General features: G+C 43.0%; 5 protein-coding genes across 10 annotated transcripts in view; 1 reads left to right on the top strand and 4 right to left on the bottom strand.

The window, feature by feature from the left end:
• The window catches only part of LOC121709651 (collagen alpha-1(XXVI) chain), a 22633-nt gene extending 21306 nt beyond the window's left edge, over window positions 1-1327 (bottom strand). For both annotated transcript variants that reach the window (XM_042093218.1, XM_042093220.1), the window contains exons 1-3: window positions 925-1327; window positions 652-774; window positions 149-252 (exon numbers count right to left, since the gene is read on the bottom strand). In XM_042093218.1, coding sequence (XP_041949152.1) covers window positions 149-252; window positions 652-774; window positions 925-1079 — 382 coding nt within the window. In that variant the 5' untranslated portion in view covers window positions 1080-1327. The remainder of the gene's footprint in view (window positions 1-148; window positions 253-651; window positions 775-924) is intronic.
• Window positions 1328-4247: 2920 nt separating this feature from the next.
• Window positions 4248-8409, bottom strand: bcl7ba (BAF chromatin remodeling complex subunit BCL7B a). 4 transcript variants are annotated; one of them, XM_042093239.1, is made up of 7 exons: window positions 8312-8409; window positions 7977-8215; window positions 7290-7365; window positions 6988-7090; window positions 6673-6861; window positions 6154-6236; window positions 4248-5985 (listed from the first exon to the last, which is right to left on the bottom strand). In XM_042093239.1, the coding sequence occupies exons 2-7, from the start codon at window positions 8066-8068 to the stop codon at window positions 5860-5862; spliced, it is 669 nt and encodes a 222-aa protein (XP_041949173.1). In that variant the 5' UTR covers window positions 8069-8215; window positions 8312-8409; the 3' UTR covers window positions 4248-5859. The 4 variants fall into 4 exon arrangements, with proteins under 4 accessions (XP_041949173.1, XP_041949174.1, XP_041949171.1 ...); XM_042093240.1 differs by having other exon boundaries at window positions 6697-6861; window positions 8312-8404; XM_042093237.1 differs by lacking the exons at window positions 7977-8215; window positions 8312-8409 and adding an exon at window positions 7640-7813.
• Window positions 8410-8699: 290 nt separating this feature from the next.
• Window positions 8700-14436, bottom strand: tbl2 (transducin beta like 2). 2 transcript variants are annotated; one of them, XM_042093217.1, is made up of 7 exons: window positions 14009-14436; window positions 13468-13583; window positions 11344-11528; window positions 10786-10937; window positions 10520-10646; window positions 9525-9677; window positions 8700-9343 (listed from the first exon to the last, which is right to left on the bottom strand). In XM_042093217.1, the coding sequence occupies exons 1-7, from the start codon at window positions 14130-14132 to the stop codon at window positions 8881-8883; spliced, it is 1320 nt and encodes a 439-aa protein (XP_041949151.1). In that variant the 5' UTR covers window positions 14133-14436; the 3' UTR covers window positions 8700-8880. The 2 variants fall into 2 exon arrangements, with proteins under 2 accessions (XP_041949151.1, XP_041949150.1); XM_042093216.1 differs by having other exon boundaries at window positions 13468-13586; window positions 14009-14434.
• Window positions 14437-14486: 50 nt separating this feature from the next.
• Window positions 14487-17782, top strand: nsun5 (NOP2/Sun RNA methyltransferase 5). The gene is made up of 10 exons (XM_042093210.1): window positions 14487-14732; window positions 14864-14983; window positions 15284-15455; window positions 15655-15763; window positions 15890-16028; window positions 16134-16249; window positions 16406-16584; window positions 16855-17083; window positions 17222-17377; window positions 17485-17782. The coding sequence occupies exons 1-10, from the start codon at window positions 14640-14642 to the stop codon at window positions 17642-17644; spliced, it is 1473 nt and encodes a 490-aa protein (XP_041949144.1). The 5' UTR covers window positions 14487-14639; the 3' UTR covers window positions 17645-17782.
• A 1807-nt stretch (window positions 17783-19589) lies between these two features.
• Window positions 19590-27038, bottom strand: pom121 (POM121 transmembrane nucleoporin). Its single transcript, XM_042093190.1, has 13 exons — window positions 26511-27038; window positions 26091-26294; window positions 25597-25761; window positions 25395-25475; window positions 24846-25005; window positions 24426-24517; window positions 24117-24193; window positions 23863-23987; window positions 23582-23681; window positions 22842-23279; window positions 20777-22303; window positions 20274-20381; window positions 19590-19988 (listed from the first exon to the last, which is right to left on the bottom strand). The coding sequence occupies exons 1-13, from the start codon at window positions 27035-27037 to the stop codon at window positions 19891-19893; spliced, it is 3702 nt and encodes a 1233-aa protein (XP_041949124.1). The 5' UTR covers window position 27038; the 3' UTR covers window positions 19590-19890.
• Between the last annotated feature and the right edge of the window lie 607 nt (window positions 27039-27645).

Genomic DNA, 27645 nt, shown 5'->3' with positions numbered 1-27645 from the left:
TGGCAAAGGGTGAGACATATTAGCATCCATCATTGTGATGTCTGCCAGCAGAGCATGTATATCGAGGTCTTATCGCCTCCGTGTGGATGCCCGGCCTCAGTTTTCACCTTGACATACTGTAGTGTGTGCACATGTCTGGAACACTCACCCTCTCTGCAGTCCTCTCCAAGGAAGCCTGGGCAGCAGCGCCACTCCAGTGCTGTCACACGTCGCTGTGACAGCCGGTAGGTCGGCCGGACAAGAGTCCTGTAGCTGGGCAACATGTCACATGAGTGAAAGGTCAGAGCAATTTACATGGCGCTACGTCAAGGCAACGCACAGACTAGCAACCCTGGGACAAATAATTATGAAAATTATACAAAGTGCTACTTCACGGACCATTTACTGTGATTCTTTAAAGAAACAGTATTCAACAATTTGGTCGACTTTTTCTGAAGGATGGCATAATGCCAACTGTGAAGTTGATGGTCCATGAAAAGATTTTGCATGCCCTTTGAGTGGTTAAATGGCTCCTTTTTGACCGAAAATTCCTTAATGCTGCTCATGGTCACACCAATGTGCATGCACAAGCTTTGTCATACCCAAAACACACACTTGCATGTCTTACAGTGTTTTCTACAATAGAGCTAAGGGAATTCCATGACCCTCTACCTGATGAGATTGGTGCAAGGACCTGGCCATCGGCAGCTCTGAAACACCCGCTGCACAAGCGTCTCTGTGCCATTCTGCACCTGGCATGATACAGTCTTGGACACTGTGTACTGACACCAGTTCCTAACAGGAATTAGGACATTATTATGACAAACATTTCTTAGAGGTTATGGTTTGCATCCACAAGTAAAGAGAACATTACCCGTGGTCCAGTCTTACTGTGATTTATTAGTTTGCCAATCGTGCCACCTTTGGAGAGACAAGAGAACATACCTGTGATGCGCCTTCGTCCCGACCGGTGGTCCAGCGCTAACGTCGGAGTTGTCTCGTATCCTCAAACTGGGGAAATGGTAAGCAGTCCCATTTACTCCGAGGAGATTGGCAGAACATATGCAAATACAGGCGCATATAACTGTTACTAAAGTCATAATTCGTTATCGTGGTGACGTTTTCTGCGTTTGGCGTTATGCGTTGATGAATAAATATGTTGCAGCCGTCAAAAAATCCTCAAGGGCATTAAGTTTTAAAGTCGATCCTATGTAAAACGCATTTGAAAATGTTTTGTCAAAGGTAATATGTTCTTTCCGCTGTTGCTCTGTCGATAACTTGCCTCGCCACTAGCTCGTCTTGAATGCGCAAATAAGGCTGTGGATTCTTGGGGTTCTGCAACATATGCGCACCGCGTGAGTTAAAAAAAAAAAAAAACCGAGGGGTGCCGCTGACAGCATTACAGAAAGAACAGCTTCTGACAGTGAAGCGAGGCAGACACATCCTCCTTACTTTAGACGATTAGCTGTTAACGTAATGGTTAATTATGCAATGCAATTATAAGCAAATCGCTTTAAAGGCACTGACAGAGAAGGTGAAAATGTAAAAGTGACATAATTGCTTATCATTCAAAGCCTGCACATTATAGACACTACAAGAATGAATCTCATGTTCTCTGAATTTGACACATTTGTTGAGATAACATGGTGAGTGTTAAGAAAGGCCTATAGGGAATGCCTAAAAGCATGCTATGCATTTTTATTCCCTTGAACTCTAATATACGTCTACTTGTAGTGTAGTTTTAATTGTTTTTCAGGCATCAGTGCATTGCATATTGATCAGTGGTGGACAGAGTACACATCTTCATTACTTGAGTAAAAGTACAGATACCCTTTGCTAAATTTTACTCAAGTACAAGTAAAAGTACAACAGTCAGATGTCTACTTAAGTAAAGTACTGAAGTACTTGTTTTTAAAACTTGAGTATCAAGAGTACAAGAGTAGCCTACATTTTCTAAATATTGCATTACAACTGCCACAGTGCTTACATTTATGTACAGAAACGTCCTACATGTAGTTATGAAAAATGTTAATGTTTATACCTTGGAGAATGTAAAATGAATTGGAAGTAAAATCAAGTCATTTTCATCTTTTTACCATGTTGCCAGGGATGGGCAGTATTTCTAATACATGCAAAATACTGTTTTGTAATTGAAACACTTGAAGCGAAAACTATCATTAACTTGTTCAGAAAATTGAAATAGTCTGGCGAGGTGGGGCCACAGGTTGGCACATTCCCGGGATGGACCTGCTGCGTCTTTATCCATTGTTTCGTCCATGGTTTCGTCTCTTATCTAAATCTGACCATGAAGACTTGACTTTGGCGGAAAGCTGAAGGTGATTGCTGATAGGCTGTCCCAATCAGTGGCGCCTGCACAATCCAATCACGTTTGAGAGGGAAACAACAAATTGAGGGTTTCGAAGATTTTTCTTTTTTTTTTAGAAGTAGTAACGGGTACTCACGGTTATGGATAGAAATGTAGTGGAGTAAAGAGTACAATATTTGCCTCTCAAATGTACTTGAGTAAAGTCATGAGTACGCCCCAAAAATGATACTCGAGTAAAGTACAGATCCCTCAAAATTGTACTCAAGTAGGCTACTGTACTGTAAATGTACTCCGTTACTGTCCGGCTCTGCTATTGATGCTCACTTTCTGACAGGAAAGTTACCATAAGGGTGTTGTGATGTAATGTGGTAAATGGATTTCAAATATGGATACCATTTAACCTATTGTAATGCATATTCTGACAGATCAGATAACATGCAAATAACTGGAAAGCCTCTTTATGTTCACACAGGTCCATCTCTAAGTGATGAGAGGGTGGCCATGGTTACATCTCTGGTAGGTCCTTCTTGGAACTCTGCTGCCCTCTGTCGGTTTCATTGAGAATTTACTGGTCCACAAAGTCTTTGGGGACAGGAGGGCTTGGTTTCAGAGGCCACCCTAAGGCTCATGCGTTGAATTAACGGCATAGTCCCGAAGAGCCCTCTGGTCACCGTGTACCCCCTCCAAGCACGCTGTCACCTGATGTGCACCTCCAAAAAAATTGAACTTCGCATTGAGGTGACGCAGACCTAAAGGACTGTGATTGGTCAATAGAAACTCATGAACCCCCACATGGGTTTTTTTTAGATCATATACACTGAAACCGACACTATGCTCCGACAGAACAACATAAATCAGCCGGTTTTAGAAAAAAACCTGCACTTCTACCTCCACCTAGAGCCTGTTATTTGTTTTGCAAAAATCCACAGCTCCCGGTTCTTCTGGTCCAATCAGAGCAGGGCTGTGTGAGATCTGACTGTCAATCACAGTCTGGTGGGCACTGACGAGCACAAACTCGATGAGAGGGTGCTCGGTGGTAGTGGAGGAGGGGCATGAGACTTGTAAACATTCGAAATTTTGACTAAGTCCCCTCAATATGTCAGACTTGCCAACTGCAGCTTTAAGAAACAAGTGACTTATCTATGACCAGAACCATATTAGAATTAGACCAACTTTAAGTGTAGAAATATCTGAAGGACCTGTTTCCCATGTGGATTAAGACTAGTCTTGGACTAAAAGAAAAAATGGAGATCTCCACTGAGAAAAGGCTTGTAGTCTAGGACCAGGCTTAATCCATGTAACCCGCCCAAAATTGTTCAGCCGTCAGATGAATTGCCAGGTATTCAAAATGGACACACAAAAAAGGTCATACCACGAAAGGTGTTACCAAGGATGGTGCGCAAACCAAGCAGACTGGCTGCTGTCTGTGGTTTTCTGAGGACATTAATAACCGCAGTGGGATATACAATACATGCATCGCTATCCCTCTGGATCATGTTCCCTTCATGTCTCTTAAGGTGTGAACATTAGTTCACCTTAATTCTCACTCTTTATTGAGTAATTATAAGGGTTATATTTATGTAATCCATTTATGGGGTGTAAAAAGTGTGAGTGTTTGTGTGTTATTGTTTCACAGAAGAGGATCCTTGTAACAAAAAGGTTCTAAATGTATTCTTGTCTCCCTCCTCTGTCTTTTCCTACTGTAGCAACATATCTTTCATACTCTATGGTGTCGTATCAGTGCTTGCTTATTAATCTTGTTGATATTGATAAGGATAATATTTTAAAATGGAAAAAATATGAATTCAACTCAGTGTTATGTAGCCCACTGACATAATAAATATAGGTACAGTCTGTACATAAAATTCTTCTTTATCAAGAGCGGCAAGAGACAAAACTCATTTCCAGCAAATTATCAATAAAAGAAAAAGCAAACTACAGCTTCTAAATCTAGAAACCTTTATAAAATACTTTGTAATTATCATTTGCAGTCATACATTTGAATTTCAATAAAATAGTCTTTACAATCTCAAATACAAATCCTTGCCTTATAAACTGAGCCATGACTCATTAAGCCAGCATCATAGCAAAGTCATCCATAAAGGACTGATCCTCATGACGCCGTGCCCTTTTCCTGAAAACATTTACTCACTGGCAAAACAATTATCTACAACAAATTTGATCACCAATATGGCCTTTGGATCAATAGGAAATATCAAATGAAATGAAACAAACAAGCAATATATGAGCTAAACCCATTTGTCAAATTTACATTTTTGTAATTTAGTAATTATCATTAAATGATGCAACTATGCAATATTTAAACAGGAGACCTGGTTGCACCTGTCTACCTGTCTTCTACAATAAATGAAAAAAAATCAAGAACATAAAGATCTGACTTATACCTTCTTTCATACTACTGTGCAGCATAAAGTAATCCATTCATTTTCCAAATTGTAAAGCAACTATCTATAAATAAAAACGCATCTACATGAGGCAACTACGTTAGCTATACCAGTGTGCAATTTTGATTGTCAGAATTAGAAGATGCCAAAAATGACATTTAAAAAAAAAAAAAAAAAACACACACACACATCACGACTACATACAGTACTACCATTAAACCACCCAGACACATTCAGTGTACAGCTATTCAAAGGAAATAAATCTCCCAGAAAAAAAGCAAAAGAAAGAGAAAAGAATGCAGCATCTCTATGTGCAGAACAATCATTTGGGTTGCTGAAAAACACAAGCAAAAGACATTAAAACATAAAAAACAAATTAAAAAAAACATGAAATGGCTAAAATGCAACGCCATCTTGGAAACATACTTTTTTTTTTTTACAAAAACAAACAAACAAAAAAAGAACAAGAAAAGAAAGATTTTAAACCAAACATTCACATCACACAAAGCAGTGACACCAGAACATTCTTTGGGGTCTTAATCATGACAATCAATGTAAACTTTTCAAGTAGACAAGAACCTCAGAGCCATTGCATAGGCCCAACAAAGAGTCAACTTTGTTTGATAACTGTATATACGAGGCTCTGGGAAAGAACTGTTGCTAAATTGTTTCTTTTTCTTGAACCACAAGACAACATGGAGTCAATGAACAAATGATACATGAAACATTCAACATATTACAAAAAAAACCCTCACTTTTGTGACAAACCCTGGATTTGGTACTACACTATCGACAGTAATTTTTCTGAGTTCTAGTGATGCTAGATCCAAGTTACTGGATGCCTGCACATAGAAGATTTGTCGTTAGAACATCCCGCTTCCTTTCATGAGCCCCATGACCTTTATGTAGTTCCAAGTTCAATTGCATTTTTAATCTGAAATTGGCTTTAAACACAATGAAAGTAAAAGTTACAATATCAAATAAATTACAGAACATGTAACTGACATGTAACTACTGTAATATTCCTCATAGGTCATTAAACAGGCCTGGTCCACCACATTGTGCCTCTTATAACCTTCCCAGGACGGACAGAAAAAAAAAAAAAAACTGTCTGATTGGTTTCGCTGTGCAGGCTCGGGGGATTGTGGGTTAGCTCATGGTCGCTGGCTGAAGAACTGAGTTTTGGTCAGTACACACTCTCTTCAGAGGAGGGGCACCACCGTCCTCCTCCACCCCATCCTTCGGAGGCACAGACACACGATAGGGGGCACAGGGCTGGATTTAGGATGCGACCATGAGAAGGTGGGTAGAGAGAACACAAAGAACACTGTGTTATCCGTGTGCCATGGCATATCAAGGAAGATGTTTTTTTTTTTTACAGATGACCAGAACGAACAAGAACAAAACGCTTCGGATATTCACGGTAGATGATCTGCTCCTTACCGGAGGAGGCGCGGGAAGGAGGTCAGCCTCTTTTATTAGCGTGGGCGGCTCGTCAGCAACTTCGCGAGATGGCAATGCTGGCTCTGGATAATACACAGACAGTCTTCATAAGTGTGGACTTGCAGCATTGTCAATTATTCCAAATTAAAATAACATAATTATTAAATGTGATGCTGTAATGCACCAGGGTGTGGTTGTTCACACAGAAACTGTACCAGAATATGCCACAATGCAGTAGGGAAAGGTGTGGTATGTTTGACTACAACATGTTATTGTCTTCACTCCAAAATGACAGGCAGAGGCATGAGCTGAAACGATTGTTGCTGCAGGTATAAAGGTGTAACTACACTGACTGGATTCATTATGTGTGGTTGTGAACTCATTTATGTGAATGTGCCTTGTCTCTCAACCTAGCTGCATTCAACTATTGAGTACTGTTTGCCAATGGCCATCTTTTTGTCTAGGTACAGAATACAGACATGCAACTGACAAGCTGCGTCAATCGGTCATCAACCAAACCTGCCACATCCTTGAGTGTCTCACCCTCCAAGATTTCCTGTCCTAGAGTGGGAGGCTGCGGGTCCTCGGTGCGGTAGTCACTGACGTGTGCTGGGCTGACGGGCTCGCTGGGTTGGGGGCTCGAGGTACTGCTGCTGTCCACCTTGGGCTGGTACATATCCGACAGAGAGCTCTGATTGCTGTTCTCATCTGGGGGAAAAAGGGAGGACCGTATCAGGAAGCCGTTCTGTGTACTGGAATAAGGGGTGTGAAAAGCCATCTCTACTTGCGTTTGCATTTGATTGTCAGTTGAATCTGCAAATTTGCTAGTCTTACCTTGAAAATCTAACAAGACTGAAGAGTTATTTTCAGATGGTGCCTCTGCGGGATAATTGTTGAGCTCTCTATCCACAGTGGCTGCGTGCTTGCTTTTCTCTTTCTGCAAGACACAACAGGAGCTGTTAAAGCTGTTTTTCATTAAAGTCATTCATTATTAAGTGGACATTTTAAATGATAGATTGGCTCTATTTTGTTTGGATTTAGAATATTAGTATTTTTAAAGGTCTTCAGTTGTATTTGGAGTAAGCTGTAAAAAGTGTGCACAAGTGTGAGTGTAAAATGATGTGCACAAGGCTCACCTCCTTTGTGTCCACAATAGGCACCCATTTAAAGATCCGTAAGGATGTATCTCCTACGGTCACCCACCTCTTCTCCCTGCAGGACAGTGTCAGTTGTCAAATGATTGACAGAGTAGGTGACAACATGTCAAACTGAGACAGTGCGACCGATTGCTAGGCTACCACATGATCTATAGGCCCTTTATTCTTGACAGGTCGTTTGACCAATGACGATGGCAGCAGTTAACGAGACTGGTTAGCTGCAAGCTAGCTAACTTAGTAAATGTAACGTTAATGTAACCGATTAAATGACTGACAACCCTGTGAGACATACGACTACAAAGGTACAACTATTAACAAAGTAACTATACTTGAAGATCACAGTGTTAAGATGATAAACAGTCTTCGTAAAGTTGGTGAACAGGTTGCCTGATATGTTCCAATGGTACAGCAACACGCCTATCAATGCGTAATGTATGGGCAGCCTCTCACAATCAACTGATTTGCCCTCCCTTCCCATGACCGATGATCAGCCACTTGTCTTCGGGAAAGCAAATAACACTTTGTGTTATTGGTCCCTTCCACTGTCATTCAGTTGTCAGTCAGGTTCAAGAAAAACACGCCTCTTCCCGACGCTGAAGTTTCTGTTTCAAAAATGTTTCTAGACGATTTCCGCTAGCGCTCTTTCAGCTTCATATTTTCACTCACCATCTGCGGACTCTTTCGATCGCCGCCATCACTTTCTTGATGTCATCTTTAGCGCGGCTTCGAGTCTCCGCACGAACCGATCGTCCAGACATATTTGAGTTTTGTGTTCGCCTGTCTTCCTCCGACGGAATCTCCTCGCTTGTCCCGGCTCCAACTCTCGCCTCGCGAGATTAACTTAGCTAGAACTCAGGTCCCACCTACCCTTCCACACATCATACACAGTAATATTCAGAAAAGATCTGCAGAGAAGAGATTAGTCTAATTAGTCCAGGTTCTGCAGAAGAGCTTAGTCTAATGCTTTAATCAGTTTCGTTTGGTGTACATGAAATTTATACCTGTTGGCAATGATCCTGCACTGCCTTGTAACTTATCTGAAGAAGAGAGAAAACAATGTTCAACAAAGGTCAAATTAACCAAATGATCACTGCCCTTTCTAAAGCAATTAAAACATACCTGTTGGCAATGATCCTGCACTACCTATTATCTAAAGAAGAGAGAAAACAATGTTCAATAAGATCCAAATTAACCAAATTATCACTGCCCTTTCTAAAGAGATTAAAACATTAGGGACAAATCATTAGTGTCAATTGAAATAAGTATAAAATACCATAACAAGTAAACTCCATCAATTTTCATTCTGGGCTGTTGCACAGCAATAACTGAGACAAATGGATGACATTAATAAACCCACAGGGATTAAAAAAAACAAACAATGGCCTTCAGCATTCTTACAAACACTTTTTATTCTGCATAAAATCAACATGCAAATGTCACAGATCAAAGGCATCTTCACCGTCAGCCAGACCTCCAGACCGGACACGGAGCTCGAGGATGAGGAGGAGGAAGTGGAGGAGGCCACCACAAGAGGTGGCTTCCCGTCAGCTCAGTTTCAGTCCTGTCAGGTTCAGTCCTTGCCTGCGCCGGCGAGCACCGTGTCCAGGGCGCTCTGCGCATCCTGAATCTGCTGCTGTAGCCGCAGCCGCATGCCCTCGTTCGAGGCCTTCTTGAGCATGGCCTGCATGTCCTGGATCGCGGCACGGTAGCCCGTGGCGTTGTGGAACACTCGGATGGCGCGGTCGCCGCTGGAGACCAGGAAGCGGCCGTTAATGTCAAACTTCATGTTGTTGATCTCTTCTGAGTGGACGCCTTGGAACTCTTCCTCCAGCTCACCAGTGGCGGCGTTGAACATGGCGATGTCGCAGCCACTGGACACGGCCACTACGCGCGCATCAGGCGACAGGGCGATCCGACTGCCCTCCGAGGACTTGCAGGGGACAGTGCGGAGGAGGTAGGGGTCCTGCTGCTTCTTGTACTCCACGTCTGTGTCCCACAGCTTCCACGTGCCGTCTTTGGAGACGGTCGCCATTCTGTGGGACAGGAAAGTTGTTGGAGACATCACATCATATCAGAAAGGAGAATCAAAAATGTCTACCAAGTCTCTAGCCAGAGAAATCCCATCAGCATCAACTAAAAATGTATGTACTGAATGTAGCTGGAAGTCCTCTGGATGTAAAATACTGTACAAGCTTCTTAACAGTGGTGTCATACCTGCGGGAATCATTTGAGAAGGCAAACGAGTGGACACCTGCTGAATGCCCTTTGAGGTCAAACGCCCGCACCACCTCTTTAAACTCCCCACTCTTCGCAAAGCAGACCTCCCACACTTTCACATCAGGGGTGAAACCACAGGAAGCAATAAACCTGGTCCAACACAAACAAACATGACAAATCAATCACAGGCACACTTCTGTTTCACTTGTAAATCCGTCTGTGGATGCAGTAAAAGAACGTCCCTGGTACTTTAAACAGAGAAAACAGAAAAGTATGGCCACAACATAAGACGATTTTATCATTTGCAGGAGTAGCAATTTCTAACCTGGAAAATCCAGACCCTGATAATCTAGAAAGATAAAGGGTCTAGCCATGAACAATGTAATGGCCCAACTCGAGGGGCGGCACCAAACATGCATTTGAAAATCTCACTGCACGCAATTGGATAACACCAGACCAATGTTTACTCTGAATGATTGCGGACTTCGACGCAATTGGATAACACTACGGTCAATGTTTCCAACGTTGCAGCGCTGTCGTCATCAGTTTAGCTCGCCTCTGGCCCGCCTATATCAGATACGATCTGATTGGTTCCACGGGATGCAAGGGGAAAAAGTAACCAATGCTTTTGAACCAACAAGAGGGGATGACGTTAGTTTCAAAATATAAAGTGACAGTGGTAGAATTAGAGGAAGTCGCAATGCCAGCAAACATTACACATCTGTAATTATTTCCTTGCTGTCGATGCGATTTATTATACTTTTGCAAAGGTAAGTGGCGAAGTAGGAAATAACATTAGGGATCCCTGATCAATGCAATTGGTTAGGCTGGAATGATTTCAAACTTTGCCCAAAGTGTACGCCCATTAGTACCGGTATGTCACTGTTGGAAACATTTCCCAATGAGTGTCCCCAGACCCTATAGACCTTTTCAAGCATTGTTTTTGTTTTTATTGTTAAAAGGGTCTATTCACAAAGTGAACAATAACATACCTTCCACAAGGCGAGATAGAAGCATAGGAGTTGGTCATCTGGTTAGTGTTTATAGAGGCCAGCACCTCTCCTTTAAGGTCCCACACCAGAATAGTAGTGTCACTAGATGCACTCATGATAAATTTGCCTAAATTTAACAAAAATAGAACAAGTCAGCAAAATCAGGTAACAACCACATTTTGTTCACTATGCCATCTCATTCGTTGAAATGTCTTCTTCTGCCAAGTAAACATCACTGCTGTAGTTTATGAAACGGTCATACAAACCTGTTTCTGCTATTCCAATATTAATAACATTTGCCTTGTGTCTTTGGGGGAAGTCTTCTGGATTAGCTTTGAAAATGAATGTTCCATCTTCCTTTTTAGTCATTTTAAAAATCCGTATTGTATCTCCATTTGCTAACCAGGTGATGAAAGCCCTAGAGGCAGAAAGTTCATGGTCAGAAAGGACGTCTTTGAATTCGGTAAATCATCTCTAATGTTCCTAGATCAAAGTCAAAAGTCAAAGTCAAAGTCAGCTTTATTGTCAATTTCTTCACATGTTCCAGACATACAAAGAGATCGAAATTACGTTTCTCACTATCCCACGGTGAAGACAAGACATATTTTTCCAATTTAAGTCCACAGACAAACATAACATTCAAGTAAACAAAAAAGTAAGTAAATAAGTAAATAAGAGGGCACATATAATAATGAAAAAATAAGAGCAGCAAAATTTGGTTGAAATTGTGCGTAGACAGTCAATAAAATACTAGTGCAAAGTCAGGCCAATAAAAGGCTTGGGTAGTTCTGTTTGACCTAAGTTAAGTGAGATAATGTTCCTACCTTGAGTCTGGGCTGAATCGGACCAGTGTAGCATGGTCTAGTTCTACATTAGCCCGCAGGCAGCGATGGTCTCGATCCATGAAGTCCTTGGTGCTCCATATTCGAACTGTCCGGTCATCCGCACATGAGGCCAGGTACTTCCCATTACTGCTGAAATCGATACAGGTCACACTGCTGTTGTGACTCTAGATTAAACAGAGAGTGGAAATGAATGAATAGGTTAGCACACAATTTATACAGTGCAAATAAATACATAAAACTATACCTGTTAAAAAGAAATATTAAGCATTTAGGCTACAAACATTGTTTGCCAGTTACAACAACGATGACAACCATTTTATTGCAGCTTTGTTTTCTTAACAGAACATAAGAACATGACCAAACAACCAAAATAATGGCAAATTTATAACATAAGCTTTGCTAGTAACTAATTTCGTGAAACTTTATGAATATTAAAAGGGACACCAGGCAAGCCTGAGGCTTTTTCTCTACGAAACTCCCCCTAGCATCTGTACGTGTCGATACGTATGCAAGCCTTCGCTCGGTCTAAAGCTCTTTTCCTTTTCTTTGCATCTTCCGTCTTCTACACCGGCTCTGCCATTATACACACGTTTGCAACAATTGCTAGCGTTTCATTAGCCTGCCTCTGTGCTGTGGATGCAGGATGTAAACTGATCCTGCTTCTCGCGATATCTGAGACTTTGTGAGACTGAAGGTCGGCGGGTACGATACGCTGAACTTTCAAGCGGGATATTCTTTCTGCAGGCAGTACGGGTGGGCGAGAGAGTCTTCAATCGCCCTGTGAAGTGTCATTTAACCATATACTGACTTACGAAGATGATTACTTAACACGAAAATGTTGCCTGGTGTCCCTTTAAAACTGCCCCCCCCCCCCCCTCCCACCCCAAAAAACAAAAATAAAAAACAAGTTCATTCTGTATAAAATACTTGCCTCACACACAAAAGTGTCCTCAACATGCAGGTGTAATCATATGAATACTTAGGTGGAACACCTTACGTTTATCAGCATTCAAAGTTCAAAAACCATCATGCAACACAGGAAACCTCTCTGATTACATCAACCCTTGAAAACTTCATCAGTTTTACAATCCAAGCCTAGAAATTCAATAATTTATCTAGTAAAACACCTTACCCACACTTGAATTTAATGAAGTCATCAGTTCTGACAAAGGTCATTGATATTTGAGCTCAACAGCCAAACAGATGTCACCCATTTCTTCGCTGCTCTTGAAACAATGTGTTAACTGGCTGGTGTATTGATAGTGTGTTGGTCCAAGACACAAGGTATGTATAAGTATAAGTATATATACTTTTTTGATCCCGTGAGGGAAATTTGGTCTCTGCATTTAACCCAATCGGTGAATTAGTGAAACACAAACAGCACACAGTGAACACACAGTGAGGTGAAGCACACACTAATCCCAGCGCAGTGAGCTGCCTGCTTCAACGGCGGCGCTCGGGGAGCAGTGAGGGGTTAGGTGCCTTGCTCAAGGGCACTTCAGCCGCGGCCCACTGGTCGGGGCTCGAACCGGCAACCCTCCGGTTACAAGTCCAGAGTGCATGTGCATGAACACCAGTTTTTGAGTGTATAGACCAGATGAACAGCTGGGTCTTCAAGACATTTTTGTAAATAGAGGGGGACACCCATGCGATGCCCAGACATTTTGAGCCGTGTGGCTCTTCCTCAGACACGGGTTGAAACAAATAAATAAATCTGTGAATGGGAGCTATATGGTGTGCGGATCTTCCTTATTTTCTTTGGATACTCTTGTACTGGATCCTGCACTCATCCAAGGGATGTGTGGCCTTACACTGCTTATGTATTATCCTCTTATAAACAACACACATCTCATAGCCCTAACAATGCAAATGCAACAAGAAAGTCATATCAGCCTGGCCTTTCATGACCAACCTGCACTTAACACATATTTCCTTTACCAAAGATACTTTACAATTTATGCAGTATTTTCATAAACTGTGAAACATTAATGGAAGAGGGTGTAGACAGGAATGGCAACAACACCATACATAATGATAAATGGGAATGATTTGGCCTTAAATTGTTCTTCGAAAGGAATGTGTAACGGACATGCCTGCACCTACTTTTAGAGAGGAAGCCAGCAGCGGGTGAGTGAAGGTATGTTGTTGGACTCTCTCCTTCCTTGGACGCTGTTGGGCTTTCTGCTTTTTGGCTGGGGCTGATTTCGCCACGTTCTCCTCTACTGGAAGGCAAAGCATGACATACAAACTTATCAGAATATTGTGATTGAAGTATTGCACAGAGGTACATAAAATATGCAACCTTTGCACATCTAATACTACGATCAAGACCTGACGCCTCACTACAGGTCCAGTCAGTCTATCAAAACATAACTGTTATCATACTTCGTATTTATCGATTCGAATTCCATCAGGAAGTTAACCAAGATAAGTTTACATACATACATACATATTTACATATCAGTTCTCAGTGTACAATAAGTTACAGGTACAACGCTTTCCCCACCCTAATGTAGTTTGCGTTACGTTTACGTTTTTAATCCAAGTAAAATACGGGTTCTAGAATGTCTTGAAAAATACAGTGGTAATTGAAACACCAATTTTTCGGCTTTATCTCCGAATAGATCCTTAACGTTAACGTTACCAGAGACTTCTTTCTGTTCCACTTGTTCAGACAATTCGCCTTTCCTTTTGCTTACTGCGACGGCAACCAGAAGAATCAAGGCTCCGATCACTAAAGTAAGAGCTATAAGGGCAGCTGGCTCCATTTTTATATAAATGTTTGTGCCACGTTACCCCAAACCTTCAGTTGGCTAACTAGCTATCAGCTCTCACTCAAGTTGCACTGAGAAGTCTCAAGTTCCACCGCAGCAGCCCGAGTCACCGTTGGTTTGCTCACGAGCTAAATGGCTAGCGAATCTAAATGCAGAACCCAGGGGTTTTATGGCGTTACTTAGAAGTTATCAATACAACCGGTTTATCTGATGAGCAAAGGTTTCTCACTAACACGTTAAAAATACAGCCGTTCTTAGCTCAAAACCGAATAGTACCAGCTACTAGGCAGGCAAGTTGTGACTACTGCCGTAAAGCAGAATGAACTTCTCAATTTGTCTGACGTAAAGCATTACAATTGCTTACAGCAGCCGTAAAGAAATTTCTCCATGCTTTAACGTGGGCTGTTTAGATAGAAGGAACAGATTGGATTTGGGCTATTTTCCTTGTTGATGAAATTATAATACATCGATTCAATTAGCCGTAGTGTGTAGTTAATTACCATGGCGTTGTATAGCAACGCAGCGGGTATTCTTGATAAAGTTGAACAGAAACGAGGAGCTGTAAAGACTTTGGTTTACGACAGCAAGTTTGAGGTATGTTCTGGTAACTTAAAGTACTTGCAGCCGTCCACGTCTTTATACTAGTCCTGTATGGTGTTTATGTGTTTTCAGATGTCATTTAACTGGTTCATAAGCATTATTCTGTGTATTCTTTCCCGTCTTAGAACATCAAGCAGCTCTTTGCTCTGGTATGCGAGACACAGAAGTATTCAACAGTGTTACAGGAGATCATTGACACTACCAAGCTGATCAAAGAAACCAAGCTCCGAATCAATCTCGCAAAGGTATCTTGAATGCTTTTTTTGCTGAATCAACATCGATGAAAGCAATTATGGAAACTATATATAAAAGAAGGTGTTTGATACAATTCAGTGTAGGTGGTGGCGTCTGCTCACCATTGTTAAACAGCAGCATCTATATTGTAGATCTTGCCGTTAGTATCATGGTTTTTTATGGTTGGTATCATGGCTTTTTATTTGACAGTGGACACTTTCACAATCTCTGTCTGCATAATTACCGGCAAACACCATTTTGAATATATCCAGCTTGCTATCAACACAAACCTGCACATTCCTTGTCACTAGGTTCTTGTGTATGATCTGCTCTTTGGACAAGGCCTGAAATGTGGGGGACATTGGAAGACACTGATGATGAAGCATCGATCACGTCTCCAAGCTGCTCTGGCTAGGATGAAGGTGAAAAAGAAGGTCAGCTGCAATGAGGACCTCCTTCCTGCCAATGTGAAGAAGGGAGATGGTAAGTGAACAAACAACTTTTCAGGAAGGTTAAAAAAGTGCTACACATAGACCTGAAATACTTCAAACTGAGATACTACGGTAGATGATCCTGAAATGCTTCAAATAGTGACACTCGACTTGATAGAGGACATGTAGATATTGTGCACACCCAAAGACTTTAAAGTAGGAGCTATGATTGATTTATTTCATCCCCACAGGAGATCAACTTCCACGGTATGTGCGAGTGAACACCCTGAAGACCACAGTGGATGATGTCATTGACTATATGAAAAGAGAGGGCTTCTCCTATCAGGGGCATGCAAACGGGTCAGTCATAGTAATATAAGTTGTGTGTAAAATGCCTTTTAGACTGACTAAATCAGATGTTATTCATATGATCTGTAGTTATGCATGTAGTTATATTTCTGATTTAAATATGACATTTATCTACAGGATTCAGGATTTGTGCAGGCTCTCTGACAAAGCATTCATCAGTGACCTTCACCTACCAAACCTACTGGTTTTCTCTGCAAAAACAGACTTCCATGACCACTTTCTGTATAAAGCTGGGCATGTTATTCTTCAAGACAAGGTATATAACCTGCTTGTTGTATTTCAGAATATGCTTGTTGTTTCAATGTATTGTCATCTCTTATAAAGCACAGTTTGTTACAACAGTTGTTGACTACTGTTGCAGGCTAGCTGTCTGCCAGCATTTCTTCTCAACCCCCCTGCTGGGAGCCATGTTATTGATGCCTGTGCTGCACCAGGGAACAAGACCAGCCACCTCGCTGCTCTCATGAGCAACAAGGGGTAGGCACGCACAATATGCATACTATACTATATGAACTATATTCTACACTATCCATGATATCCAGCTGGATACATGGCATGGATATGGCATGGCCATGGCATAGATCTGTCAGAGTTGTGAGTTTTATTGAGCCTTTGTGTGGTACATCTCTTCAGGAAGCTATTTGCCTTTGACCTTGATGCCAAGCGCTTGTCCACCATGAGCACCCTACTACTCAGAGCTGGAGTCACATGTCAACAGTTGGCCAATCAAGACTTTCTAAAGGTGGACCCACAGAGTGCAGAATACAAAGATGTGAAGTACATTCTGTTGGATCCTTCATGCAGTGGATCAGGTGCAGTAAAACAACCTCACGATTTGGGGTATTATATTTGGTCTGTGTTCTAGCTTGAACAATGGATTGAATCATCTTCAAATGTGTTTTTTTTTTATCTCTTCTGTTTAAATGTTTGAATGTTACCAGTACATTTGGTGATTGCCAACTCAATTCTGGATGATGTTCTTGCAGTGCTGAACACACTGAAGACAAGGCCCAAACACCTCTTCAACCTTGGATAAAAAAGGGCAAGTGTTGACTTCTTGGTGTTCTTCTATTATCCTGCAGGAATGGTATGTCTGCGTGATGGAGGCTCTGAGCTGCCAGAAGAGCAGGCTCAGGCAGAGGCGAAGGAAGCCAGTCGGCTACAGGCTCTGTCTGCGTTCCAGCAGCGTTGTCTGACCCACGCCCTTCAGTTCCCACGGGTGCAGCGTGTGGTCTACTCCACCTGCTCCATACACACAGAGGAGAACGAACAGGTGGTCGCTGCCTGCCTTCAACAAAACCCTGCTTTCAGGTAGGCTCACGTGCAACCTGGGTCAGTGTTAAGTGTTAACTATTGCTCAGGTTTGGAGAAATTTAAAGGTATTTTAAAGAAAAGTGTGCAGTTTCACACTTGGTGTTCTAACAGTGACTGTCCTTCCACACTCTGTAGGCTGGTGAAGCTTTTCCCACAATGGCCTGAGCGAGGACTGTCTCCGCACACACAGTGCCTGCGTGCCAGTAACACCAAGACTCTCACTCATGGCTTCTTTGTTGCCATGTTTGAACGACAAGCTCCTGGAAGTCAAGCCATGAACCAGCAAATTCTGTATGTTGTCATATATGAGGAAAGATCAATGCAGTCAATAAACTGTATTATGGTTGGATATAGTAATGTACTGTTGCTAATACAACACCACTTTTCTCTTGATGTAGCCCTTCCCCAACGGTGGTTCCACCTGTTGGTGGTTCTCTCGAGGCAGAGGAGGATGTTGAGGAGCTTTGTTCTCCAGAGGAAGAGCAGCAGAACTCTTCAGCGAAGAAGCGCAAGAGGAACCGGAATAGGAAGAGGAAGAAGCAGAAGACAACACAGTGACTGTTTTGAACTGCAGGACTGGCTGTGCAGTGATCATTTATGGGCATATTGTAGGACTTATGTACTTTCAATGTTTAGAAGTGATGAAATGCGTCTGTATGTTCCTGTTTATATGACACCATAAATATGTTCTCTCTATTGGTGCATGTGAATTAATGCACCTGTATGATACCGGTTCAAAACACCTCCCCCTATTTATATCTGTTTACCATGTTGTTAGTCGCTTTGGCTAAAAAAGCGTCAGCCTAATGTAATGTAATGTAATATTATTCTAGAATCCTCAGTAATTTTAAGATGGTTTATTATGAAAAATGTGTGAACTATGACTACAACTGACATTTAACATTCTTAACTTTCTCAATATGAAGTCATGTCCATGTTATAATTGGGTTGAAAGATAAGTCTTCCCTTCTCCAGGTACATACAGTACCCTCCAGAATTATTGGCACCTCTGCTAAAGTTGACTAAAAGGAGGAATATAAAATCATCTTTTGGAAATTGATCTTAATGCAATAAGTAACAAAATGAAGAAATATCCAACCTTTAAGGACACCAATTTTCTTTGTGAATGAATAATGCATCATAAATAAATACATTTTCTTCCTTAAAATACATGGATCATAAGTATTGGCACCCCTATGTTAAATTCCCATAGAGGCAGGCAGATTTTTATTTTTAAAGGCCAGTGATTTCATGGATCCAGGGTACTAGGGGTACAGGGTTCCCTTGGCCTTTGGAATTAAAATAGCCCCACATCATCACATACCCTTCACCATACCTAGAGTTTGGGATGGTTTTATTTCAGTTAGCCTATTAGCTCGTTTGATGCACATTGAGCTCAATGCAAATCAAACCAGCTAATAGGCTAACTGAAATATGAGGCTAACTGAAATACTTTATGAAAAGTTTTATTCCTAGCCTATATAAGTGCCTAGATGTGGAAAGAAATGCAAAACTGGTGATATTGAGGATCCTGCACTCATTTTTGTATCCACATGTCACCAATCATTATTTTGTCTGCAAATACAATACTTTATTAATGTTGAGCCAATATTTGAGGTCTCTGCAACAAATGCACATAAAGATAAAACAAGGTGTGATTGCAGTTTTTGGTAACGTTCATAGGACTAAAATGGCATGTGAGGTAGTTAGTAAGAACATGAAAATCAACGTGGAAATAGCTGTTTATAGTCATTTCATGTATAAAGTGCCAATGATGTACCATGTTTCATTCGTACATAAATACACTGACTTGGTTACATTGTATACTTTTGGGGTTGGCCCTGAAGCAAAACAGTGATTTTGACTCAATTTATCTATCTATGGTACAACATTGGCACTTTGTACACTAAATGCCCATACACTGAGCTACTTTCACATAGATTAGGTGCCTACTAGCTACCCCATACCATTTTAATCCTATGAAAATGATCCAAATCTTCAAGCCCATTGTGGAGAGCTTAAATATTGGTACAACATTATACAAAATAATGATTGATTTTACCAAATGCATACAAAAACAAGTGTATACTACACTTAATGTCACTCTTTTTTCTAAATCTAGGGCCTTGTAGAAAATCAATAACAAGAATGCCGTACAAACTTTTAATGGTTCAGTAACACTGAGAACATGTTTGTCTTCCTCCCAACAAAGTTTGGGCTGCCTATGAATAATACTTTTCATTATATTAATGCCCAAACATATCTTACCAGACAATGTGATTTTCAGGTTGTAAAAAAGTAATTTCAAGGGCTGAAAATAATATTAAGACAGAAATATTTTACAGGCCTTGGTTTTGGGAACCATTCTTGATGTAGACAAGCAACCTCATCTGATTTGACACGGAATGACCCACCTATACATGTACCATCTCTAGCTTTTTATAGTAAACTACCATCCCCCATATAAATAATTTTCCACTTCAAGAAATTCTGACACAGCATGGGATGGAAAAAAACCTTATACACACTTTATTGAGGAAAAACAATTTCATGGTAAAATTAGACACTAAAATCCAAAACAATAAAATAATACATACAATGCAAAGTAATGAAACTCAAATTCCTCATCTTAAGTTTTTAGGTTTTTTTTTTTTTTTTCCAAGTACAAAAAAGGGACTCATTTTAAACCTATCATATATTTACTCAGTACAGCCATGGCCGCAAGCAACCACAGTGGTTGCAGCAGCTGAAATAGTCCATTGGGGGGGGCGCTGTGCTGCTGACGAAACCCCAGTGGTGAGGGGCTACTTCTTCCTCACGTGCATCCTACGAGCTTGCAGCCTCTGGCGAGCAGAGGGTTTGGAGCCAGCGCCGATTGAGAAGCTTCCCATAGAGGCGCCCCCTGGAGGACAGAGAAACCCGGAACCTTAGGATAGGCGTCATTTGCTTTCCTTCAACATGCAATAAGTAAACGTTTTTTTTTGTTTTCTCTAAAATGCAATAACAGAAATAAAACCTCTCCTGGACCACATAGAACAGCAACGTCAAAACTCGCCTTTAAATGCAAATAGCAAGCAAACTGCACAGAAGGTGGATCCGATACGGAGACTTATGAAGGCTAAAACTGCCAACCCAGCTTGAAGCACCGTAAAAGATCATGTCCAGCTATAAGACAATAAGTACATACCGAAAGGAGAGCCTGTCTGTGCGTTGAAGCCCTGTGCTTGGGGTGCCTGGGGTGAACCAAAGGCCATGGAGCCTCCAGCAGCCGGCTGATTGAATGGGGTGGATGTCGCTGAGAGACAAAAAAAACCAAGACAATGAGACGCATGCCTTTCATCTCTATACAATCAACAACATGCATCCTCCGAGTCTGAGGCCTAAATGCATTACTTTTACAATGCCTCTGGTTAACTGAGGCATAGACTGAAAGTTGCTGAAAGAACCCTTCCCTCTTAGAATATATAAACACACACACACACACACACACACACACACACACACACATAAATATGTACTACACAGACAATAACACTGTGTGTGTGTGTGTGTGTGTGTGTGTGTGTGTGTGTGTGTGTGTGTGTGTGTGTGTGTGTGTGTGTGTGTGTGTGTGTGTGTGTGTGTGTATCTTCTCTATAAGGCATGTGGTGTGAAAACAGACATATAGTCACATCATCTGCTACTCTTTACCAAGAAAGTTGGCTGTATTGGCTCCAAATGAGAATGAGGGTGTCTGAGACTGAGGTGTGCCGAAGTTGAAGCCGCCCGTGTTGGAGTTGGTTGCAGGGGTTGCCGGGGTGTTCTGCGCCGGCTGGCCAAATGTGAAAGTGGGGTTTGCCGCCGCGAGGGGGGCTGCAGTCTGAGTGGAGGGGGTCCCGAAGGTCGGGACAGCAGGGGCGGAGGTGGTGGTGGTGGTGGCGGCGGCAGCGCCCGCACCCCCGAACGAGAAGCCTGACGCTGCGCTTCCAGCACTGCTGCCGAACATCGACTGCCCGCCCGTGCCGAAAGCAGATGCTGGCGCGGCAGAGGGCGCAGCAGTGGCACCCCCAGCACCACCTCCGAACCCAAATGGAGATGCCGTGTTGCCGGTCGACGGCCCTGCCGCTGCCGTGCCCCCAAATGTAAAGGGCTTGCCGCCAGATGCTGCTTGGGTGGCACCGCCGAAGGATGATGTCCCGAACACAGACACTGACGCTGCTGGCATGGTGGCGGCGGAGGAAGAGGCGGGGGCAGCTGCGGAGTTACTGCTTGCCATGCCAAACCCTCCAAAGGTAGCCGGCGTGGAGCTCTGACCCCCTGACGGCTGGCCAAACGAGAAGCCACCCTGAGGGGCCGCGGGCTGGGTGGAGGCGGCGGCAGTGGGTGCCGGTTGTTGGACCCCACCAAACTGGAACGTGGCGGTGCTGGAGGAGTTGACAGTGGAGACAGACGCTGGTGCTGGTGCTGCGCCACTGGCAGTCGTGGTGGAGGAGCCTCCGAATTGGAATGTGTTGGCAGGTGTAGTGGCAGTTGCCGCCGGTGCTGCCGCACCCCAGCTGCCAAACAGAGACTTGGCAGGCGTGGAGGTTGCGGCGCTGGCGGCGGTGGAGGCCGGAGCCGTCCGGCTGGCGGTGAGCCCTCCAAACAGACTGGTGCTTCCACCGCCTGCCACCGCCGGTGCTGCTGATGCGGCCGCTGGAGCCGACGTCGTTGCCGGGGCCCCCATCTGGCTGAAAATGTTGCTGCTGTTCGTACTGCCAAAGATGTTTGTGTAGGTGGGAACAGCAGGTTTGCTCTCTTGCGCCGGCACCGAGGCAGGGGCTGTGGTGGACGCTCCAAAGATGGGCTTGAAGCCAGAGGTCGGCAGTGCGGCTGACGTGGTGGTGCCAAAACGGCCGATACCAGATGAGGCAACCGCCGCCGCCATGGTTGTCTGGGCTAAGGATGAGGATGAGGAAGAGCAACTGGCTGGGGGGGCCGTGGAGGCGAGGGTCGCCGTCGGCTTGACCAGCCCAAACAGGCTTGCTCCGCTCGAGGACACCTGCAGGGGCTGACTCAGGACCTGGGCGAAGGCTGAGTTCATGTTGGGGGCCGGGCGCGTTGCACCGGGGTACGCTGGAGGGGCACCGGCCGGTGGGGCAGCCGCACTGGGCTCAGACTTCACAGGGCCCGCACTCTGGGCAGCGGGTGTCAGCACAGCAGTTGTCATCACGGCAGCTGGTGTGGGCAAGGTGGTACCTAAGGGCAGAGGAAACACCGTGAGAGATCAACACTAAACACACAACAGACATATAAACATGAGATCAACGATAAAAACACAACAGACATGTAAACTTGAGCAGTAGGGCTGCAACATTTCATCGATTAATCGTTGACTTAATTTAATGAAATTAATTGGCAACTATTTTGATTATCAATTCATCGCTTTGTGTCACTTTTAAGTAAAATGCATTAAAACTCTTTTATTGTAGCTTCTTAAACTTGAATATTTTCAGCTTTACTTACTCCTCCACAGAAAATTAATAGAATAATTAATTAATTAATATATAAATAATCGTTATAATGAGCAGACATAAAAAACTGCATATATTTTGACTGCAACAGTCTAGATTGACTGCTGGCTCAGGAGGATCTTTCCCTACTGAAATGCCCTTGGCCAACAATCTTAGCAAGACAACCTCTGAGACCAAACCACTCCAACGAACTTCATAAATGTACATCCATCCCATTCATATTCAAACAATTGAAATGTTACAAATATTTCCTCAGTGCAGACCTGCAATTGTGTTTCCAAACGCAGGCGACCTCATGGCCTTCAGACTCTCCAGCAGGGGGTTGGGCTGGCTCGCAGCAGCAGAGGTGGGGGGAGAGGTTACGAGGAGCCCCAGTGAGGAGGAGGAGGAGGAGGTGGTGGTGGTGGAGGAGTAGGGAGGCGGCAGGCCAGCAGGAGCCCCAAGAGTGGTGGCAGCGGCAGTGGCAGTGGCGATCCCCAAGGCAGAGGATGCACCGGGAGCCACTGAGGGCAGGGTGAGAGTGGGAGCGGAGGTTGTGACAGAGCTCAGTGAGGGAGCCGAGGCGGCTGGAGTGCTCTCGCTGGTGGTGGTGGTGGTGGCTGGGGCTGCCGTGGCAGCTGTGGTGGAGGTGGAGGTGGAGAAGAGGGAGATGGAGGCCGCTGTGGCTGCAGGTGCAGGTTCAGGTGCAGGCTTCTCTGGTTCTGTGAACAAAACACAAATATGGATCACAACAGTGGGAAAGGTGATGTGACAGGTTCTACAGTTTACATCTATATGGATGTGATGACAAAATTATGGAACTCCTGTTTATTTGGAGCAGTGACAGGAGGAACTTTTTATTTTAAAAAGCAAAACTAAATTGGACTTCATTTTTTTCCTGCCACTGGTACTCTGTACATCTCTGACCAGGTATGTGATGTGTTGGGTATCAAAACACAAAAAAAAAAAAAAACACCCAATCAAGCGCATTTCAGAGAGCAGGCAGACACTTTGCTCAACTTACCAGGTTCTTCCAGGAGCTTCTGAATCTGAGAGAGATTGGCTTTTCTCTCCCTGTCCAAATCCTCAACTGTGATGGTATAGCCAAGCTCAGGTGGAGGGGGCTATGGAGAAAAAACATTATTACTATCGTCTTAAAAGATACATATTGGTCTGACTGATTTAAAAAAAAATCTTGAATTTCCCCATGGGGATCAATAAAGTATCTATCTTAAAAGTAAGAGTGTGGTGGAGAACTGAATCGGAGTGTGTATACAGATGAAGTCCGGCAAAGGCTTCGCTAACCAGAGGAATCTGTCCATCTTTGTTATGAGACACGAGTGGAATCTTGCGCCTACGCTGGGAGCCAGGGTCCTTTGAGTTAGCGGTGGCCAAAGACTTGGGAGTTTCAGGGGCAGGCTTGGTCTCCTCTGTGAACAGGTAAGAACACTAACAGTCATCTCCTAATACAATAGGCCGACAGGTATGGTACTACTTATTCTATGAGATAGAGGACATGTGGAGTGTTATGGATTATAAAACATGAAAATGAAAGTTACTTGCGGCCGGAGATGAATCAGAGTCATTCTTGTCAGACTTTCCAAATGACAAACTTGGTGAGTCGGTGGTCTCATCCCTGTGCCACAAACAAGAAGACAGAGCAGGAGTTATACACCACCACGTCCACTACAAATGCACTAAAGAATACACAACTACAAAGGATGTACACACCCTTCAGTACTTGATTGGTGGTTGTTTATAAAAAATAAAAAAAAATCTTAAAGTTGTCATCTTGGTGATACCTGCTTCAATAGCAGAGGCAACTACAGAGCATAAGTCAAAGAGCCAACTGTAGAGAAAGCATGTACCTGAGCTTTTTGGCTGCCCTCACTGGTGTTTGAGGGCGTGGGGAGCCCAGACTTGTTGAAGGGGACTGACTGGAGCTGGAGAGAGCCTTACGCTGAAAACAAGAAGCGTGCATAAACTTTAATAAACAACCACTTTTCTGTGACCAGAACCTGGAGGATAAGCTAAATCTCCTAATAGCACACTTAAAAAATAAATAAATAAATAAATAAATAAATAATATATATAGTAAATTTGTCGTCCAATTTCACAATATAATTCTCTTCAGCAAATCAGTTGGATGCTGTATGTCACACAATTCCCATGTGAGAGTGACCTACATTCGAAGAAATTACACCAGACTTCTAAAACATTTTACACTCCACGATTAGATCTGGTGTAGTCCTGCTGTTGGATCAAATCAGCTTCATAATAGTATCTACCTTGGAGGCAGCCTGGGAGGAGCTGTAAGAGCTGGTGATGGAGTTACGGGCCCCCGCAGTGCTAGGGCCCCCGGCCCCAGAGCTGATGGACGATGTGCGAGATCTCTTTGTTGCCGACTCCTCGGCCATTGCACCATTCAGCCATCTCTTCTGACCCGTTCTGAAGGATACGAAGGACAGGGCAACAAAAATAGTTAATTAGAAATGTAAAAAGACCACAGATATGTGCAGAATAAGAGGACAAAGGGTGTACAGGGAGCAAAGTCGGCAGAGAGAGAGAGAGAGAGAGATAGATAGATAGATAGATAGATAGATAGATAGATAGAGATAGATAGATACATCCTGATAAAGTTCCCTTGGCCTTTGGAATGAAAATAGCCCCACATCATATACTTTTCACCATACCTAGAGCTTGCCATGGTTTTATTTCAATTAGCCTAATAGCAGGCTTGATTTGCATTGAGAAATGAACTTATGGAAAGTACCCCATGCCAATCATGAGATACAGCTCCCTTATAGAACCCGTAAAATTCAGGTTCATACACTCACCTTGGTACTTGCAGGGATGGTGCTCCATTGGCCAATAGGGGCTCAAGTCCTGAATTGGCACTCCCACCACTGTCTTGGCGACTAAGGCAGAAGAGAGCAATTGTGAGCACGCTAAGGAACTACAAGGCAAATGCTATTTCCAACACACACATTCAACATTCTCAAAACACACACACACAGTGTCTTCATGGCCATTCTATACCTTCTTTTTGCATACTGTCCATCAGTATTCTCTCTTTTATCCTCTTTGTCCACCTCTCGTTTGCGGCTTTCTCTCAGCACACTCAGTACGCTCTCTCGAGAGCATGGCTCAGGCTGTCTCTGCAGGCTTTCTGGCGAGGCCATGTGCGAGTTCAAATTATCAAAGCTGCATACACAAACCATTAACACAACTGGTCATATCAATGTCACAGAACATAAAAAAATGACATTATTGGTCTCTTGGTCCTTTAAGACAGCCCCTCTCAAATGTCTTTGACCTGAGGCCCGATCATGCAGACGTTGGGGTCATAGCCACACACTCCCCCTACCTCAGTCTGAGGACAGGCCCAGAAATCTATCTATACAGATATATGAAATTATTATCATCATCATTATAAGGCTGTTGTTGTATACATGCGCACATGACGTTAGTAAGTTTCAAGTAGACTGAAGATCATTATACTGCATATTACTGCGCTGACAGATCCTACTCACAAAGCAGATATGTTTGGGTGGCTTTCTGGTTTCGCTATCCTGACAGCGCTTTGGACTACAGCAGAGTTTCGCGGCTTTAGAATACTCTTCTGGTGGAAGCCATCCCACGGTTGGGGTAGAACTCCAAAGGATGTGGTTGTCGCCTGATGGACAGTGTAATGTCGTCCTGGGGAGACAATGCGCGATGGGCTCTCCATGGCACCTCTGGCAATAGAAGAAATACAGGCATACAGGCTAAGATTAAATTGGTAGCTAACTTTTACATGTGCTGGTGGGTTATTTAGACTGACAGTAATATAACTTTCATCAGTAACGTAAACACAGAGAAAGTCCCATTGTACGCTAACGTTATTTGGCAGTTTGAGTTATTCAATTTTCAACTGGACTTCAGAAAAATAATGTTAAAGGAATTGAACATACCCGTATGAAAGTCTCTTTTTCAGGGGAGTTAAACGAGTTTTTCCATAAAATCTCGACGGACTGGGCTCAGGTCGATCCATGTATGTATGTCGCGGGTAAAACGAACAGTTGAAAGAAGCATCCGGATAATGCAGTGAAGTTTCAGAAAGCTTTTCGTTGCTCAAAACAGCATTATTCGCGGGAGAAAGCGTCCTGTTTCTTCGCCTAGCTGTCGATTCTCTACTAATGCTCCACCCGCGTAACCAGTTAAGAAAAGCCGCTGGAATTGTCAAACCATGGCGTGGATTAAGGCCTAATCTTGAGAGAAAAGGAAAATCTATCGCGTTGTAGTAGCAACCAACGCCACAAGCACTAATGACAAAAATGTATATATACGTTGGAATACGGGTCAAAATTAGGTACAATATAACAATCACACAAAGTATAATAGCAGTGATCGCTAGCCGCCACTTTACTTTCGGAGACATGGCGGTATGTAGCTGCGCTATCAATGCGCCCGTCGCATCTTTGTCGTCTCGAGATATCATTGGACAACGCAACGTTTCTTCTTCTTTTGGTTCTGTAGTTTGATGATTGATTTTCAACTCCCGGTACAGTATCGCCGCCCACTGGCAATATTAATAATGATGATGATGTGTTTTGTATGAAATAAAATTAAGGAAACTGGTCGCGCTCAGACACAACGTTCTTTAAAAAGCAACAATTAGAATAATTGGCAAGACAAATTTCACAAACGTTTTACAAGACAACAATTTCCCCAAAACATATGTATTATATAATAAAACATTGTATTATATTAGGCGTAAATAGTTTAGTACAATGTAAGCTACGGAAGCATTACCTGCAGCCTAGGTGGTAATTTACAAGAATTAAAATATTTCCCGATATTAGGTTGTGTGGGCTTTACTTATATTAAAATCGTAATTTGCTTAACAGTGAAATCAAACCCGAAGTGTAGTATAACGTTCTGCTAAAGTGGTTATTATGTGTATAGATATATGCCTGTTTATGTTTAGTTTGATGCATGTTATGTAATTGTCGGATGATTGTAAATGAGATTTGATCTGGGATGCGCATTGCAAATTTGCTTACATTCTCCGCCTTTATCGTCACCTCTACCCGAAAAGTCGAGAGC

Source organism: Alosa sapidissima, chromosome 5 (assembly GCF_018492685.1).
Source record: "Alosa sapidissima isolate fAloSap1 chromosome 5, fAloSap1.pri, whole genome shotgun sequence".
Classification (NCBI taxonomy): domain Eukaryota; kingdom Metazoa; phylum Chordata; class Actinopteri; order Clupeiformes; family Clupeidae; genus Alosa; species Alosa sapidissima.
The sequence above is the reverse complement of the archived record's forward strand: the minus strand, read 5'-3'. Positions and strand labels throughout refer to the sequence as shown.

Excerpts from the sequence above, each read along its gene's own strand:
- bcl7ba (XM_042093237.1), bottom strand. The coding sequence starts at position 7,788 with ATGGGAAGGGAGGGCAAATCAGTTGATTGTGAGAGGCTGCCCATACAT. Across the intron at positions 7,091-7,289 it reads CTATTGTGGACACAAAGGAG|AAAGAGAAAAGCAAGCACGC; the intron begins GTGAGCCTTGTG and ends TGTGTCTTGCAG. Across the intron at positions 5,986-6,153 it reads TCCTTCCCGCGCCTCCTCCG|CCCTGTGCCCCCTATCGTGT; the intron begins GTAAGGAGCAGA and ends TCCTAAATCCAG.
- tbl2 (XM_042093216.1), bottom strand. The coding sequence starts at position 14,132 with ATGGAGCCAGCTGCCCTTATAGCTCTTACTTTAGTGATCGGAGCCTTG. Across the intron at positions 13,587-14,008 it reads GGAACAGAAAGAAGTCTCTG|TAGAGGAGAACGTGGCGAAA; the intron begins GTAACGTTAACG and ends TTTGCCTTCCAG. Across the intron at positions 9,344-9,524 it reads TTCTCAAATGATTCCCGCAG|AATGGCGACCGTCTCCAAAG; the intron begins GTATGACACCAC and ends CCTGTCCCACAG.
- nsun5 (XM_042093210.1), top strand. The coding sequence starts at position 14,640 with ATGGCGTTGTATAGCAACGCAGCGGGTATTCTTGATAAAGTTGAACAG. Across the intron at positions 15,456-15,654 it reads CAATGTGAAGAAGGGAGATG|GAGATCAACTTCCACGGTAT; the intron begins GTAAGTGAACAA and ends TCATCCCCACAG. Across the intron at positions 17,084-17,221 it reads CAACAAAACCCTGCTTTCAG|GCTGGTGAAGCTTTTCCCAC; the intron begins GTAGGCTCACGT and ends CACACTCTGTAG.
- pom121 (XM_042093190.1), bottom strand. The coding sequence starts at position 27,037 with ATGATATCTCGAGACGACAAAGATGCGACGGGCGCATTGATAGCGCAG. Across the intron at positions 25,476-25,596 it reads GGACAGTATGCAAAAAGAAG|TCGCCAAGACAGTGGTGGGA; the intron begins GTATAGAATGGC and ends CTTCTGCCTTAG. Across the intron at positions 23,280-23,581 it reads GAAGCTCCTGGAAGAACCTG|AACCAGAGAAGCCTGCACCT; the intron begins GTAAGTTGAGCA and ends TTTTGTTCACAG.